Source organism: Pollachius pollachius (assembly GCF_949987615.1).
Source record: "Pollachius pollachius genome assembly, chromosome: 1".
Lineage (NCBI taxonomy): Eukaryota > Metazoa > Chordata > Actinopteri > Gadiformes > Gadidae > Pollachius > Pollachius pollachius.
In genome coordinates, this window is record NC_136934.1 from 22,608,477 (window position 1) to 22,627,962 (window position 19,486).

Sequence of the window (19,486 nt, forward strand, 5' to 3'; positions counted from 1 at the left end):
TCTGATGCTGCCCCCCAAAAGGCTGCTGATTGGTCAGAGCTTTCATCACTGTGACCTATCTAGGGGACCCCTCTCAGTCACACATACAGTATTTACGGACCAATCATCAGCCAGGGAGCCGAGAAATGTAACCAATTACATTCCACCGACGGCATTGCTATTTACAAGTAGCAGAAACAAAAAATAAATGGTACCAAAAATAACCTAAAAGGGAACAAGAAATGGAAAGGAAAAGAGTAATAAAAAGTAAAGAGGGAATAAATGCACAGAGAAAAAGTAAAAGTGTTGCCAGTATATTTTTGTGTGTGTGTGTGTGTGTGTGTGTGTGTGTGTGTGTGTGCATGTGCGCACATGCATGCTTGTCAGTATATGTGTGTGTGTGTGTGTGTGTGTGTTTTTGTGTGTGTATGTGTACGCATGTGCGTATGTGCGTGTTTGTGTGTGTGTGTGCTTTTGTGTGCATGTGTCTGCGTATGTGCCTTCATATGTGTGTGAGTGTGTTTGTGAGTGTGTTTGTGTACATATGTATACAGTCCTACATAAACAACATCCAGCATCTTTCTAATTATCAGAGAGACTGAGGGGGCTCATTTGAACAGGCTGACTCTAATCTGACAATTTGGAATCCATTCAAATTACTTTTATTGACTTCTGCTTCATTCCAAGTCCTTCATTTCTTTCATCTCCCCGTAACTTCCTAACTCCACTTGTTTTAATGGATCTCATCCGTGCGCATAATTAAATGCCTATTTGCTTTTGCAATCAACACAGAAAAGCACGTTTTTGTCCTGTGTTGTTGTGCTCAGGTCAAATTTAACTGTGAATCCACGTTAATCAAACACAACCAACATGCGCCCACTCAGTGATGTGACATTTGAAAATCTGCAATGATTACCTCCGAACGCATAACGACTAGAACAGAGCTGTGTTTAAAAAATTCAAAGTGGGCAGGGAATAAAAAAAGACCAGCCCCCGTTTGAACAACTAGGACCCCAACGACTATCACTGAAACGACAAGGATCATCTTTGCTCACAAACACAACACATGAAAAACCACAGCAGAGGCTGGCTCTGCATGGCTCATATTTAAAGGCGTGTGAAATACACTCAGGGGTCCTGCTCAGACTAACCGGGCCCCCAGCATCTGTTTACTGTGTTGACCTAACAGCCACGAAGTGTGAACCTACCTTGAAAGCTAATCTCAGTGGGCATTTATTGAGATAGCAGAAGCTCTCTTTCCAGAGGCTCATTAGTAAGGAAAAGGAAGGAAGCGAGGTAAAGTGGAACGCGGCGCCGATCCGTTCGCTTTAGCACTTAAACACCGGAATGAAATGAAAACACTGCGGTATCCCGCAGCTCTGACGCCCGTAAGCAGCAGAGAGGAGAGAGAGAGAGGGAGAGTGGGGAGGGGCACAGAGAGAGAGAGAGAGAGAGTGGGGGGGGGGGGGGGGGGGGCAGAGCGAGAGAGAGACAGAGAGAGAGAGAAAGAGAGAGATATGGGGGGAAGAGAAAGATAGAGAGAGAGAGAGAGAGCGGGGGGGGGCAGAGAGAGAGAGAGAGAGAGAGAGAGCGAGAGAGAGAGAGAGGGACAGAGGGAAATAGAGACAGAGCGACATAGATCGAGGGGGGGAGAGAGAAAGAGAGAGATTAAGTGAAAGAGGGGGATAGAAAGAGACAGAGAGCTCAAGACAGGGAGAGAGAGAGACACAGAGAGAGACACAGAGGGAGAGAAAGAGAGAGGACAGAAAGAGAGAGAGAGATGTGGATAGAAAGAAATTGGGATAGAAAGACATACAACTAAAAAGAGGAGGGTTTTAGTGGTTTTCTGGGACAGAATTGGGTTTCCTGGCCGAGGCTTTGGTGTTTGAAGAAGGGCTGTGAGTCCAGATTAGCCAGCACATACTAGTAATGGAACCCAGAGAGTTCTGAAAAGAGTCATGACAGCACATCCTTCAGCTTGCAGTTCAACCAGCACGCTGTTATTGGCTAGAATGTGTGTGTGTGTGTGTGTGTGGGTGTGTGCGCGCGCGCGCGTGTCTCTCTCTCTTTGTGTGACAATATGTGTGTATGTTCATATACCTGCAATTTTTCTCCAATTACAAATATAAGAGATAAGTTTGTGCTTGTCGCTGTTTGTGTGTGTGTGTGTGTGTGTGTGTGTGTGTGTGTGTGTGTGTGTGTGTGTGTGTGTGTGTGTGTGTGTGTGTGTGTGTGTGTGTGTGAGCTTGAGATTTCTAATTATGGAGCTGCATTAGCATTGACTTTGATGTTGACACGAAACACTGGTTTTGGGTTAATCTTAGCTATCATGGCGATGGGTTCACTGGTTCATTCATTCATTCATCAGTATCCATGAGATCCACTCCATGTGTGATTCAATCCATGAAATCCCAGCGTTGAGATTGGTCATGTCTGCTTGTATTAAGCTGTGACAGGGTCCATTCAGTGTCATCACAAATTACACTTTTCAGGGTTATCCCCAAATCCATACACAGAACCCAGATAAATGATCCGTGAATCAAACAGGTTTTGTGGAGGCCTATTGCTCTATAGGAGTTCTTCTTAAGCAGTGAATGCAGAACATGTTCTGAAAACACACTCCAGTATTCAGCTTTCTGCACGGGTGCTTTTTAATCAAAATTTTTAAACCAAGTCTCCCAAAAGGACGACAGGGTGAGGAATATCTTGCACAATTTGTTGTTCTTTTTTGTTGTCGCTGTCATTCTGAAATCAGTGATTTCAAATCCAACCAATATGGGTATTTAAGAGATTGATCTTCATTTCCATGGCCTGAGTCGTGTTTCTCGTAGCGACTAACAGCTTAATAGTCAAACAGTCCCAACGGGACAAATTAAGTCTCTCTATTCCGACACATTCTTCAAGAAATGACTCATATCCAAGTCAGAGAGTTGCAAACAAGTTTTCTTTTTTTTCAGTTTCCATGAAGATGTTTTGCGTTGCTATTTAATTTTATAGTTATTGTTTTTATGTATTGACATTTCCAGCAGCTAGTGGCAGTTTGGAGCCCAGCTGTTCCCCAACAGGACGAAGGTCGCCATGACAACCCTGGTGGGACCCAAAGGGTCACTTTGTGTGTGAGTTCGAGTGTGAGTGTGAGATTGTGTGTGTGTGTGTGTGTGTGTGTGTGTGTAGGCATAGATGTATGTGCACCAGCAAATATTATAAATAAGGAAATGTGATTTCAAAAATTCACTAAACTTTACCGATCCCAGTGTAATCACAGCACTGGGATCGGTCAAACTAATCACACACAATATTTCCATTCACCACAACATTGCCGCAACGCTGACCAATCGTCCCACTTTCCTGCTATTCAGCCAATCATTGCACTTCACCACACAGACGTCCTGTCTAATTACAAATCAACTTTCTTGTTTATGAATGATAGGAATATGCCGATGCAACCATGCAGAATGCACCGACTTTACCAGTGACTCTATCTACAAAAGACTCACCAAATGTTTAACATGGAAGCAAAGGACAGTTGTTTTGTGCTGGAACACAAGCGCAATCCCAGCATAGAAAAGCACTTTGCAAACGGGAAGCACGCCCCGAGAGTGTTGCAGAAAATAGTTATTATTAAGTCCTAGTCATTTCACTAACTTCCCTCAAAGGGCACAAAAAACATTGCAATTTGTACTTCCTTTTCTGAGGAAAACTGCCTCAAAATGACAAAATATAAAACCTGGAAGGGCTGCGGCACACATGATTTGCACATCATGTACATCATGTTTTTGTGTGTGTGTATGTGTGTGTGTGTGCATGTGTGTGAGTGTGTGCATCATGTGTGTGCATCTGAATGTGTGTGTGTGTGTGTGTGTTTGTGTGCTTGCGCACATGCATGTGTGTGTTTGTGTGCTTGCACACATGCATGTGTGTGCATCATGTGCGTGCATGTGAATCCTGTTTGTGTGTGTGTGTGTGTGTGTGTGTGTGTGTGTGTGTGTGTGTGTGTGTGTGTGTGAAAGCATATGCTCCCCTATGCAGCGTCCCCCCCCCCCCCGCCTACCTCGGCCAGTGGTACGATGCCCTGTATGTCTGCGTTGCCGATGTAGAGGTGGGTGGCCCTCTCCGTGGTGGGAGGGCTCTGGCCCCCCGCTGGCGGTGGGCGGTACTCCACCTGCCAGTGAAGTGTCTGGGTGGGCACCAGGTTGATGACGTTGTCCACCTCAAAGTCCAGCTGCATGACCTCGTACCACGAGCCGTCCACCCTGGAGGAGGAGAGAGAGCGAGAGAGGGGGGGAGATGTTGAGAGAGGGAGAGGGAATACATACACATATGAAGGCTGAATGCAGTGTTGCTCTTCACCCACAGGAAGGCAGACCGCCCAACAGACAAAAAGACAGACAGACAGCGAACATGTCCGGCTCCACGCTAGTTGCAGCCCGTCCGGGGCTTTCCGTCAGTGAGAGCTTAGAGACCAGACTGGTCCAAACCGGGGCAGACCGGTCCAGACTGTGCCTCCCATGGCCTTTAGTTCTCCCTCTGACGGCCAAACACCTCAATGTCGGCTCAAGTACAATGATACAATTATGGTCTGATTTATAGGGACGGTTCCCACACATGGGGAGATTCATTATACTGTTTCAAAGGAAAGCCGCAAAGAACTTTTTGGTTGGAGTGCTAGGACTGAGAGAACATGTTGCGCCCGCTTCAATTGAACATCGAACAACTCATATCTGACCTGCATGAAACACACCTAAATGTGTGTGTGTGTGTGTGTGTGTGAGGGCACCAGTGTGTCACTTTTGATGCAGTTTCTCTGAACAGCAGTTCAAAAAACTTTTGTGACTAACTTAAACAACTGACACACCCAAACCGAATGGTTGCCCTCATAGTGGTAGCAGTTTGTGTGCGTGTGTGTGTGTGCCTGTGTGTGTGTGTGTGTGCATTACTGAGTGCATACTGTATGATTGGTGTGTGTGCGTTTTGCGGGTCGGTGGTGTTCTGGTGTTTTCAGGCCTGTGTTTGGGTCAGAGCTAACACCTGAATGAACCTGTCACTACAGACACATTGCTTTTTCAGCTCCAGCGATTACATTGCTCCCAAACACACTCAACACTCTACACAGCGCCTGCAGAAATGCTTCGGCCTCTGGGTGTGTGTCTGTGTGTGGGTGGAGAAAGAGATTGAATGCGTAAAACAAAAATATGCTGTACTTGGTTTTTTTTCTTCCTGTGGAAAACATCAAATATTTCTGTCTGTTAAGGCTCTACTGACAGCATGAGCTCGCTCTTTCTCCCTGTTTCTCCCCCTCCCCGCTCTCTCTCTCTCTCTCTCTCTGAGAAACATTTTTGTAATACATCATAGAAACGTAAAATATATATCACTATCTATTAGATATGCACATTGATAAATAAATAAAAAGCTAGAACTAATTCCCACCTTAACAGCAGAGCGTTCCCTGGGAAGACAGAGAAAAATGTCCTCATAATTTGTACCGCTTATATATAGCTTTCAACAATTCACAAAACGTGAACCTCTGATCCGTGTATTTCATCATGGTTGTTATTGAAATTGGGGTTTCTCTCATTGCATTGCAGCTCACTTCTTTCATGCTGTTTAGGCAGTCCGGTAATCCTTTAATTTACACATTCACACATTAGTTCTCATACATTCATTCATTCAGTTTAAAATGCAAGTGTTTAGAATTGATTTGGAATTGTATTACTTATGAGCGGAAAATAATTTATAATCTCTGTATGTGTCATACAGAGATTATGTGTCACATTTGTGAATCTTGTCTTTATGATTTGTATTCATTATTATTTCATAATACAGACAAATGGCAGCACAAACAAACCAACTCAAATGTGAAGAGTCATTCAGTGATTGTTCCTTAAGCATGATTCCTGACTACAGACGGATAAAGTTTAAACGTCAACAGTTTGTATTTAAACTGTCTCTTAGCAAACACATTCACCGAGTGTTGGCCAAGTATCTGGATGTGTTAACGCATGAATAAAGAAGCACTCTCTCCTTTCACAAACCCTGTGTCCATTTATCCCCCTCACAGCAGGCCACACAATACCCGAGTAGTGGATAGAAATGTGGGGTTCAATTACATTTTTTGTTGAATACATTATTTAAAGAAAACTGAAAGAAAAAAAAAATACATAGAATCAATAAAAATATATTTACACACCCAGTTGGGCCTTCCTGGGGCCGTGGTCGGAGAGCTGGGACAGACAGATGTGCTGACAGCACAGAGTGGGCAGTATGTGTGCATCAGTTCCTCTAACGGGAACCAGGGAGGAGGGCGCTGGGAGAGATTAGCCAGAGATGCAGACGGCTATGATGACATCTCCAATAAGTGGCAGCGGCAAAGTCCCACAGAAACCCACACCCTCGCGTCAACCGACAAACCCCACCCGCCCGTCATTAGGTGGCATCCGATGGGATGGAAGACGGAGCCGGGTGATGCAAACCTCCTGGTTACCATGCCGATGCTCAGAAAACAGTAGGGAGTCCGGTGCTGAGTGGTACTCAACTCTGACTACTTAGTCAAGCCCACTTGAGTGACAGGCTTTAGCCCCAGTAAGAACACACAGGGGGCCCTATCTTGCATCCAGTGCAATTGACTTTCTACACCAACGCATGAATCTTTGCTAGTTTGCACCCGGCGCAAAGCCGATTTTCCCCCGCAGCAAACCTGCGCCACTTAACTTGCGCCCTGAGAGGCGTGTCAGCGAATAGCAGAGGCATGTTCTGAAGCAAATTATACATGGTGCTATCTTACAGATCGATAAAGTAGTTGCGCAACTGACCGACAAATACCTGGTCTAAGTGCAATAGCGGATAGCGCAGTTGGTGTTGCTATTTCGACGTACCATGGCAGGTCGGAACTGCAATTTTTTTTCCATAGGGGCTGCATGAATGAACACTGTAGTAGACTATGCCATGTGTTAAAATAATAATAATAATAACAATGATAAACTCGAGCGAAGTAGTCTGTTTCCCAGCCATCCAAAACAAAATGTTGTTTAGGGTAAATTTTGGAAAGAACAGCTGATAAAGCGGTAATAATTTGTATTTAAATCAATGCATCTGCAAACACCGTACAGTAAACACATTTTCTTGACACAGACATCGTGGACAAGCCCATAACTTTTAGGATTGATGAGTATTTGATCGTGAGAAAACATTGTTTTACCGCGTGTGAGTGTTAAAAAGAATGCATGAATGCAGGCGCGCTTGTGTGTATGAGGGGCCGCCTGGGACAGAATTCATACTTGGTCTTACACACACTATTATAATCTCGCCACTATACTCAAACACACACACTGTTATACTCCTTTTACATGTATGTCTGAGAGTGTATAGTCGTGTATGTGAGAGAGTATAGTAATGTATGATTGCATTGCATTGCATTGACGCCATGATTACAGCGGAGCGTGGTCTGGAGGCAACACAAAACAACGACAGCGGGAAATAATGAACGGTGGGCTACACTAATGATCCAGAACAGGTCATCTGGCTGTTTTGCGGAGTCCTGGTAATAAGGTATTGTCTGAGGGAGGTTTTGTGGCTGAGCTTAGTCATGTTCACCTAATCAGAGATGGGGTTACTAGGAGTGACAGGTGATCGAACTTGTAAGTCTTAGTGAATTAGCTAAGAGAGTTGTATGACCAGAGACAATCCCATAGTCAACTATTTTAAAGTTAAGTGACTGGCTTAAGACTCTTCGAACTCATCCCAATAGGAGAGGCAGGTTACTCTATCATACTGCTGTAGTTCTACATCAAAATCTCAAATGAACAAACCTGTCCAACTGTGAATGTGGTCCAGGGACGTATGACCTCGAAGGCCTGGTTGTCTCCCTAGACGGTGTTTTACCATACCAGGGTGGAGCTCCATTTCATAGCCAGTTTACTGTTTCTTATACAGTGTAATAATGTCAGGATGAGTCCGATTCTGAGAGCTGCTTTTCTCCACCGCTCAACACGGCCAAATTTGAGATAAAAGCATAATCACTTTGAGGGGATAAATTAACACGAAATGGTATATGAACTTTGTGTCAAAACTTTGGGAGCTTTCTTCAATACCATACGTGTAAGTAGAACTCTTAGATGAGGGTGGGGGTGTTGAGGTTGATCCCAGACCTAACCCCTGTGTCCTAACCTCATTAAGCCTTTAAAATAAACACTTTCGAACCGGTATCATAGAAGGCCGTCAAAGGAAAACAAATATAACGACATTGTTTACTCATGGAAAAAAGAGCTCTATAGACAATTTTTCAGAGGTGTCCTCATTGGAAAAACCCAGGTGTCGCTTATTACTCTAATTATGGTTCTGCTACTTTAATGTAAAAGGCCACATGCTCCTTCGTAAGCGAGTTTTATATTCACTAGTTTTGTGCCTCGTCTACATGTTAATGAGTATTTCTAAAAAAACAAAATTATGCACCAAAACGTCATTTCAGGTCACTGAAACGGTTTCAAATAGGGATGTCCCGATACCACTTCTTCACTTCCGATACCGATACCGTTATTGCAGCTTTGGCTATCTGCCGATCCAATATCAGTCTCATACTTGTTCAAGTTTTACTCTTGAACAAATAATAATAATAATAAAATATATGGAAGCACTGTCCAGCAGACATTGAGGATCGTTCCTCAAAAGTACATTTTGAGGAACGTAATGATGGTCTTGGTCTATACTATAGACCATTGAAACAGAGGTTTCTCAAAACGTTGACATCATGACTTTGTTCTAGTACACGCCAATTGCCGTTTGGTTTGAATACATTCGGGCCGCCCTAACGTTCCCTCATCCTTACGCAGCCCTGCTGTGTTATGGTGCCGTTAATATTCGCCGCTTAAGAAGCCCGATAATGTGCATGATCCTTATGACCTTCTGCAGCGTTTGACATGAAGTGTTTTGGCCGCCTTCTGGCTGGAAACATTTATGGGATCGTTTTAAATGTTCTTTGCATTCTTTCGTAGACGGAGATAACCCTGTTGGTGTGTGGAGAAATGTTGTGAACGCGTAAAGAGATAAATCAGGGTTGGTATCTGTGTGGACGAGGTCTGATTATTCATAATAATAATAATTTGCGTTAGGAGCAACACCTCCGTTCATCCTACGACGACGTCTCTATGGAAAGTGTAGGTCTGTTGGGACTTAGAGGACAGGGAATTCAAACCCGGAACCCAAAGGCACACTTTAGCCGAGGTGAGCCCCAGCCCCTGAAAGCCCGACCCTGACAGCGTTGGTTAGGGCTGTGTCTGCTGCCGACACGAGAAAGGAATGGGGACACAAACAGGAACCACTGGGATCTAATGCAGGCGGGGCTTAAACATAGTTTCCCTCTCTCTCGTCATATCGTTCTCTCTCTCTGTCCTCGCTCTCTCCTTCTCTCTGTCTCTCTAGCTAAGGCTTTAGGAGTCTGGGTTGTTTTTCCGACTCTCGTTAAATGTGGCCCATTTAAAGCCCCGTGAGACTGCAAATGTGATAATAGGCTATATAAATAAAGTTGAATTGACTCGGTACACTCTGCTGTAGAGACCCAGGCCTGGAATAATTTGTTTCATTTTTGCCGCTAATATTTTTTCGGCTAACACACACACACACACACACACACACGCACACACACACACAACGCCAAGATGCACCGAGATAAACACTTTTTTTCAATATTACAAAAAAACACCGGCTGATATTTAGCAATGCTTTTTGCATGCACACAAGCACTTATGCTGTGAAAAACACACAAACACACATGCCTTTAGAGATGCGTAATGTGGAAGAACTCCTTCATTTCATTACATTTTAAACATCTCATTAATTTTGGATGACGCGATTTCACTTTCTCATTTGCAGAGAGAGGGAGAGAGACACAAACACACACACACACACACACACACAGACACACACACACACACACACACACACACACACACACACACACACACACACACAAACTTGCAGCAGAATTTTGTATTTCATGATTTTAGCCCCAGGAAATAGCATTTTCTGCAGTTCACTTTCCACAAGCTGCGTTACCCACCCCTGCCATCAACATCATCCTCATCCTCACCGTGTGACCCACTGCTTGGATGCGATGAGTCCCACACTTCCCCGCTCAACAGGCAATGAGCAATTTATCCAGCGCTTGAACCAGGGACTTCAGGCTGTATTTCGGTATTTCCGATCGCTGGACAGACCAGCAGACAAACTGACATCCGTCTGTTAGTCTGCTTGTTTGTCTGTCTGTCCAGCGATTGTCTGTCTGTCCAGCGATCTGTCCGTCCAAACGCAAGTCTTCCTCTCTCTGCCTTGGAGGTCCTGTCTGATTTGCTTGTAATCACAGGCAGGATTACAAGCAATATCAATCTGGATCCTAGCTTCCGTGACTGGATAACATTAGACGGTAGCTTGGATGGTGAAAGCGATCTCAAAAGGCAGCCATGCACTCAGCTTGTTGTCGTGATGCCACGCCTAGCACTCTGATTTATCTTATTTTGCTCAATAGTTTGCGTTGTATGCACATACACATATTTATGTTCAATTTGCTTCACAGGTCTTCAATTACAGTTTGTCAAAGCAGAGCAGTGTGATCTTCCACAGGATTGCCACTGACAATAAGTGGCTTCGCTGCTGTGTCCAAAGTATACATTTTGAATAATGCTATCTATAGATACTCTCATGTCATTTGACCTTTTCATAAATGGGCAAAAAGGTCCTAAAGAGAAACTAAGGTTGTGCGTCTGGAAAGCAGCATGAACACCACCTATGAATTCACGCCACATTCAAACACACACACACACACACACACACACACACACATATAAACCACAGCGCTTAACCCAATGTTGGCCTCAGACAGCTTGGAGTGTAAAGAGAGCAAAATAGGTATTATTTATAAGAGTACTTCAGTGTGATGGAAGAAGGCTAACCACAGGCCACTCCTGGTAATTTGGAGAAGATACTACATTTGTACAATTTTGGATGATTTTTGTTATTATTTAACTACATTTGATGACACCTATGGTGTACAGTCATCACATACTGACGATAAGTCCAGTGTGGATAGAATAAAACGACCAAACGGTCAACTTTACCGCCAAACTGAGTTTCGCAGTGAAACTGGGTTTCGCAGTAAGTTTCCGTAATACATCAAGGTTAACTTGGTGACGCCAAGAGAAACTCTAGAGTCTAGACATGGAGACTTGAGTTTACCATCAGCTGGGGGCACCGCACACATTTATATGCGCCCCATGTAAAACAAGATATATTCCAATATAAAATTGTATGCATAAACGGATTGGAATTACCCTTTAAACAGGTATATGTATGTATGTGCTTGCGCATGTGTGTTTGCGTGTGTGAGTCACGTCAAAGCTATCAAGATTACGGTTTGTTGTCACGGGCAAGGACAGAAAGGACCCCAAAGGCATGAGTCTGCAAAACAAGTGACACACACACACACACACACACACACACACACAAATACAGAGACAGGCACACACAGACACACGCACACAAGCAAATAAGCACACACACACACACACACACACACACACACACACACACTACACCAGAGGTGGGTAGTAACGCGCTACATTTACAATTTTATAAATTGTAAATTTAGGAGTAGTTTTACTGCAACAAACTTTTACTTTTACTTGAGTATATAATTGAAGAAAGAACGGTACTTTTACGCCGTTCCATTTGGCTACGTGACGGTCGTTACTTTCTTTTTTTATATCTTTTTTTTATTACATGCGAGATATTTCTCTCCCTGAAGGACGTTTTCAGCAAACATTTCTATCACGTGACAATTTTAACCAATAAAAACCTGACAAAATGATCTTTCCAATCAAATGCAGCCCTTTGAGTCACATGAAGAGTGTTTTTCATAGACAAAAAAACACTTATCTAATGGCGCCAGTTCCGCGCCAATGTTGTGTCCGTGGCCGTGCCATGCTATGTTCAGAGGAGCAGAACACGCAGATTTTAGCGACTATCTGGGTGAGTCAAGAAAATGGAAGAAACTGCTGATTCTGAAACTGTAAGAGACAATCACAACTTCTCACACAGTAACAATCAAACAAACTCACACACACTCACAATCAGACAAGGTCTCAATCAAACACACTCACATTCACATTGACACAAACTCACAAATACTCACAATCACAGAGACACTGTTCTTCTGTGACACACCTTTCCTTTTTTCCCTGTACTGACTTTGCATGCCCTGAGTCTGGGTGTGTGAGAGTCTGAGCGGCCTCTGTAGTTTCATACATTAAGTTTGCCAGCAGGTTTTGATAATTTTATTTAAAGGTTGATATATTTAATTTTGCAAAGCATTAATTAATTATTGTTTGAGTTCAAGGGTTATTATTATTTTTTCAAAGACCTTATTAATTGTTTTATTTAAAAGGATTTAACATATCTTGGAACATTGCTGTTTAATATTTTGTTTGTGTCTATTTTGTACCGTTTGTGTTGCTCTGTATATTTAAAAAATAAATCCGGAGAAACTTAGTCCTTTTTACTGCATACTTTTTTACTCTTACTTGAGTAATTCTTTTTATGAGTACTTGTACATCTATTTGAGTATATATAGTCTTAAAGTAACAGTACATTTACTTGAGTAAATTTTTTGGCTACTCTACCCAGCTCTGCACAACACACACACACACACACACACACACACACACACACACACACACACACCGGCATATCAGCACACACACACAAACACCAGCATACACACACACCCACGGACACAACACACATACACACACAACAAAACACACACACACACTCACACACGGACACAACACACATACACACACATACACACACACATGCACACAACACAAATACACACAGACATGCACACACACATACGCACACAAGCACATACGCACACACAGACGCACACACACATGCACACACACACACCAACACATCAGCACACACACACAAACACCAGCACAAACACACACACACGGACACAACGCACATACACACCCACGTACACACACCAGCACACACAGACGGACACAACACACATACACACACAACACAAATACACACAGACATGCACACACACACCCACACACACAACACTGAAGGTGAGTGAGCATTAGCAGGATCCAACGTGGATGGATCAATAGCCAAGAACAGTTAGAGGGACACACACTGATAGCGTCAGTCTATCTCTCTCCACGTCTCTCTCTCACCACTCCTTCACACACCGATGACGCTCTGGCAGCAGCGGGAGAAAAATATGGTCAGGGTTAGTTAGCCCCTCCGTGCTTATGTGGAGACACTAATAAATAATCAAATGGATACAATAAACATTAGCACGGCAAATCTAAATGACGAGTTACAAACCGCAAGCACGCACGCAAGCCCACACAGTTGCACACACACAAACACACACGCACAAGCACACGCGCACACACAAACACACACGCACATGCGTGCACACACACACACACACACACACACACACGCAAACACGCACACACACACACGCAAACACGCACACACAGGCACTCACACACACACACATTCTCCCTGCGTGATTTGACGCCAATCCTCCCCAAAGGTATGAGCCAAACCGGGCCCTGGTGAGCATTGTGTCACAGAAACAACAGAATTAGCATCACCACGCCGCGCCCTTTACCCCTACCACCACCCAGAGCCCGCCCACCGGCGCGCTATGCTTCTATAATAGGATTCCCTGTGTGTTTCCATTGCCTATCCTGATCCTCACAAAGCCCACTTGTGATTGTCCTCTTCCCCACAAAGTGCCCTTTCAGCACCGCCGCCAGCGGCTGACGGTGCACGGTGCAGCCGTGGGCGGGCGGGGCTGTGGGCCAGGGCGTGGTGCCCCGGGGTCAGAGCGTGTCACATGATCATGGTCTGCTGGTTAGCTGTTTGACACGTCGTTGGGGGCTGGGGCGAGCACAGCGAGGAAGAAGGCCTTTTTTTTTGCAGGAAAGATCGGCTGTAACTAAGAGGGAAGTAACTCGCTGTGTGGGTGTGTGGGTGTGTGTGTGTGTGTGTGTGTGTGTGTGTGTTTGTTTGTCTTCGTCTGTGGGAGTGTGTGTGGGGGGGTTTGTGTGTGGTTGTGTTTGTGTGGTCTGTGTGTGTGTGTGTGTGTGTGTAAGGGCTTATTTCTACAAATGTGAGCTGTTTGATTACGGTATACTGCCAAGACTACACTCTCTCTTATCCCTATGTGTGGATCCTTCTGTATATCTTCTGTGTTTAATTTGAAGCATTGCTATGTTTTATTATTTCATAGCGGTTTTATCTTCACCTTCTCTGATTGTCTACCTATCTCACCTCAGTTTCTCTCTCTCTCTCTCTCTCACTCTCTTTCTCCCCCCCTCTCTCTTTCTCTGTCTCTTTCTCTCTCTGTCGCTCTCCCTCTCTCTCACTTGCAGCTGTTGGAGATGCATGTGCAAGTAGTCATCTATGCTTGAGATCACTGAATGCAAAAACAAAGCCAGAAACACACAATCAAAAGAAAAACTGTGAACCCCTGCTGACTACACACATCTGTAATATCTAAATGCTTTCAAGCGTGTGTGTGTGTGGGTGTGTGTGTGTGTGTGAGTGTGTGTGTATGTGTGTGTGTGTGTGTGTGTGTTTGTGTGTTTGTCTGTTTGTGTTACAAAGTACTTGCATAATTGACTTATGCTGTGACATGTTATAGCATAAACATTCAACACTTTTAAACTACAAAGTCTGAAATGTATGCACTTTTCTTTTCATTTCTGGTTCCCGGCAACTTGTTCAACTGAGTTCTGATGTTGTGTGGACTAGAGGATTATGAGAGCGAGAGGGAGAGAGGGAGTGATTGTTATATTTTGATTCAAATATAATTTCCCATGCTACTAACCCAACACTATGCACTGTCTAACTTGCTTTAGTGCGACACCTTTGGCCAACCATTGAAACGTACTGGCTGAACTGAGTCAAGGGAGGCATCACCTTAGCCAATATGACAGAGGACATGAAAACATGACAAGACATGGCCTCGTCGTAGCCCAAACCTTATGGCCAACGAGACGTTTCTATTCAGACGATAATATTCACTCCACTTAAAACAACAAGCGCCTGACGCAGACTGCAGCGGCGGTGCTGGAGTCACTCAGAGAACATCTCCCACAGTGGGGCCGATCAGCGGCGCCACTTGTTAATAACAACGCCCGCGCATCTCAACGCGGATTACTGCGACGTAAAGATGTGTGTGTGCTCGTTATCGGCGTCAGGTTTGAGGCCGTGTCTGGGATTTATCGACGTCCGTAATCTACCTCATCCGGTTACATTACCTCTCTCTTCTCCTCCGCCTCACTCTGGCTCTCTGTCCCTCCCTCTCACGCACGCTCTCTCTGTCTCATCAGCGCTGAGGCGCTCGCTAATTACATTGCAAGTAACTGGCGAGAGGGGAGGAGGGGGGAGGGAGGAGGGGGGAAGGGGGGAGGGGGGCAGGATGGAAAAGCAGATTAATTTGTTTGACACAAAAGCTGGAAATTGATTGGTAATTAAACACATGAACACAAGCAGTATCTAAGTAAGTGACGTTTGTGTATTTGTTTGTGTGTGTGTGTGTGTGTGTGTGTGTGTGGGTGGGTGGGTGGGTGGGTGTGGGTGGGTGGGTGGGTGGGTGGGTGCGTGCGTGCGTGCGTGCGGGTATGCTCATGGGCACCTGTGTGTGGGCACACATGGCCGTACGTGCGTGTGAAAGATATATGTGAACACGGACCAATCAGAGAAGGGCTGAGAGAGAGTCAAGAAATCCTAGCAAACAAGGATTGGGAGAGGGAGAGAGAGAGAGAGAGAGAGACAAAGAGAGAGACATAGAGAAAGAGAGAGAGAGAGAGAGAGATGTACAGGGAGAGAGACAGCATAGATTGAATGGCCAGACAAGGCTGCCTCTATTAGAAGCCATTAGGGGTGCTGTGGTTGCTCTAATTGCAGTGAATGAGGAGGTATGAATTATTATGGTGATGAGCCCTGTTAACAAGTTCCCTGTCAATGTTCCCACATGTCTCTGAAGATCTCATTACACTGCTCCATGTCCCCAGCATAAGCACACACACACACACACGTACACACAGACACACATACACTCACACCCCCGCAAACACACGCGCACACACAAATATACACACACACATACACACAAACTCGCATAAGCACACACACACACACACATCCGCGCACACACACATACTTACATTTGCAAGAACACGCACACACACCTGCGCACACACAAAAACAAAAACACATACATCCGCACACACACGCACACATACATCCACACACACAAGCACATATACTCAAAAACACACAAACACATGTGCACATTTGCTGACATGCTCTAGTATTAAACTTAATGCATCAATGAGGCAGTGTTAATAATAATTAATAATGATAAAGGACAGATGGTTGGATGAACTGACCCTGAATCTATTGTGGGTTCTCTTATTAGTTTCTACACCTCCTATTACACTCTCACACGCACTTGGATACATAAACGCACACACTGGCCTTAGTGAGAAATTTGGTGAGATGTAGCCTGCAACATTCTATTACACACTCACACACAAACAGCTCCCAAACAGTGCAAAAACAGAGTCTTTGTCAACCCTAACCGGATAACCTGTCTAAAGCATCCATGCGTGCACACAATTACACACACACACACACACACACACAAACACACCTCTGACGTGCTCCTCTTTCTGTATCTAATCAGATATTGATTTAATGCAGGCACTGCCTATCACATTTATCTGGCCTTTTCTCCGCCTGTCCTGACGTTCCAACGCCTTCACACTTTTTATCCGAGGCGGGGAAGACAGGCTGGTTGAGATATGAGCCACGCAGCCGCTTAGCTCTGCCTCGCATCCACACACGCTTCAGTTACAGGCTTTCAAACGACGGTTTGGAGGAGTGGGGGGGTGGGGATCTAAGGGGTGATCACCTCCCCCACTGAACCAAAGCACAGCCTGCAGTCACAGGGTCATGTGAGACCAGGCAGCCGTCCTTCAAGCCAGGCTGTGATAGTGCTCAGTGCTCTGCAGAAGGGGCCTTTAGGACTCCACTAATTCAACTTCTGCATGTGCGGGAGAGGGAGATGGAGGGGGAGATGGAGGGAGAGAGGGGGAGAGGGAGGAGAGGGGGAGAGAGAGGGAGAAGGCGAGAGGAGAGAGGGAGGGGGAGGGAGAGAGAGGGAGAGAGGGAGGGGGGGAGAGGGAGAGAGGGAGAAGGGGGGAGAGGGAGAGAGGGGGAGAGAGGGGAGAGGGGGGGGAGAGGGAGAGAGGGGGAGGGGGAGAGGGAGGGAGGGGGAGAGTGAGAGAGAGGGAGGGAGAGGGAGGGAAGGGAAGAGGGAGAGAGAGGAAGAGAGGGGAGAGAGGGAGAGGGGAGGAGATTGAGAGAGAAGGACTGAAGGAGAGAGGGAGAGAGAGGGGAAGGGAGGGAGAGAGAGGGAGAGGGACAAAGATAGATACAGACACAGAGAGACTGATGTGTACAGATGTAGATGTTCTTTTGAAGGCCTGCCTGTGTCCAGGACAACGGGAAAGAGGATATAAGTGTGTTATCCGAGTGTACCCTCACACGTTACAAATTTACGTTAAAAAAACAAGGTTATATAGGAGAGATCAAGAGCAAAGGGAGATTGCTCTTCTTACAATAAGGAGAGAAATAAAAGGTAGACAACAGAACGATGGCATTCAAACCATTACAATACTCAGAGCGGGTTGAGCTTGATTCTGACAGCTGAAATGGGTGTGATTAAAACATCAGCTTCAGAAAGGGACAGATGTAAACAATGATGAGTATTAAATTGGAAACACATTTTCCCTGTCCCTGGATAATTGAGAGCACTGATTAATGAATCACTTCGCATTGAAGGAACATTTGTTTTTAACGTCACAGTGGTGGTTGCTAAGTGATTAATAACTGTTTGGTTGTTTTGTGTTCTTTTTATTTTGAAGACGTTTTTTTTTTTGCAAAGTAAAGGCCAATGAGTTTTAAAAGGCCAATAAGTCTTGAAGGCGTATTTTCGACTGAGAAATACACCCACACAACCACAGGCATGCACACATCTACAAAGAGGTGCACACATTCTATAAAGGGTATATCACTGCGCACGCGCGCGCGCGCACACACACACACACACACACACACACACACACACACACACACACACACACACACACACACACACACACACACACACACACACACACACACACACACACAGCGTTTTCTCCTTCACTATCTTAATTTGTCCAGTTATAGCACCTCAGCCAGTAGCCGGTAAGCATTTATTTCTGGTGTTGCGGTTGTGTGAATTTTTCACTGTCGATGCAATGTATTTACCAGGACAGCCCCGTCGAGGTCCCACTGTTTTGGAAAGGTTTTGTTGCTATTGCATCACTCACCTCAGTCTGGCATGAGAATCTGTTTCATTCCTGATACACCCATACGTTTACATCGCAGACACACCCACAACCACACACACACACCAACACACACGCACAGCCCCCCCCACACACACACACACACACACACACACACAGTGACAGAGTAGTAAAAATCACCAAAACAGACGAGAAACACGAGGGAGAAAAAGGGAGAGAATATGAATTATTAATCTTCTGTCTAATTATGGTCTGCAGCCCTGGGAGAGATATGATCCTGGGGAAATCACATCTAAAAGTCATTTATCACAACAAATAGACTGCAAAACAGAGGAGTGAAGAGAGGCGGAAAAAAAGAGAGAATGAAAGAGGAGATGAGAGAAGGGAAGAGGAGATGAGAGGAGGGATGGGAAGAGGAGGAGAGGAGATAAGATAGAGAGGAGGGAAGAGGAGAGTAGAGGAGAGAAGAGGAGAGAAGCGTGGGGTGTAGAAAGGGGAAGAGGAGTGATGTGTACCGAGGTGAGAAGATAAAAAAAGAGTACAGGAAATGAAATGAAAAGTGAGGAGAGGGTTAGGGGAAAGGAAGGAGAAGGGGGAGGAGGAGGGACAAAGAGTAAAAGAGTAGAGGAGAGGAGCTGAAAAGAGAGGAAAAGAGGATGAAAATGAGGATACAAGATTGGAGGGCGGGGGAGGGGTGAGGGGAGAACGCACAGAGAGAGAGACCAGCTCCTCCTCACAGAGCGTTATTAGAATATGATAACGAGACGAGGGGAACGGGGGGAAACGGAGGAAGACCGAGGGGAAAGTCTAGAGTATCAAATTAAAAGCCACTTAGGGAAAACAGAGCTCACTAAGTGCCCCTTAAACTAGGCTTACAGGGCTAAAATAAGGCCTTAATATGCTTTAAAAGTTTGCATATGCAGCATGTGAGTCCCAATGCTCAAGACAAAAGGCCTTCCAAGGACTCAAGCACAACAACACTTAGGCCTCCTCACCAAATCAGCAATTCATCAGTTTAATGAATCCAACATTAGGAATAAAAGGTTGAAATTGTTTTTGCA

At 45.0% G+C, this 19,486-nt stretch overlaps 1 protein-coding gene across 1 annotated transcript in view; it reads right to left on the reverse strand.

Moving 5' to 3' along the window:
- Positions 1-19,486, reverse strand: part of LOC307082453 (transmembrane protein 132B) — a gene marked incomplete at both ends in the record, with an annotated part of 130,548 nt that overhangs the window by 59,460 nt on the left and 51,602 nt on the right. Inside the window, 1 exon segment of the mRNA XM_079746039.1 lies at positions 4,031-4,232. Within this exon segment, the coding sequence (XP_079602165.1) occupies positions 4,031-4,232 (202 nt within the window).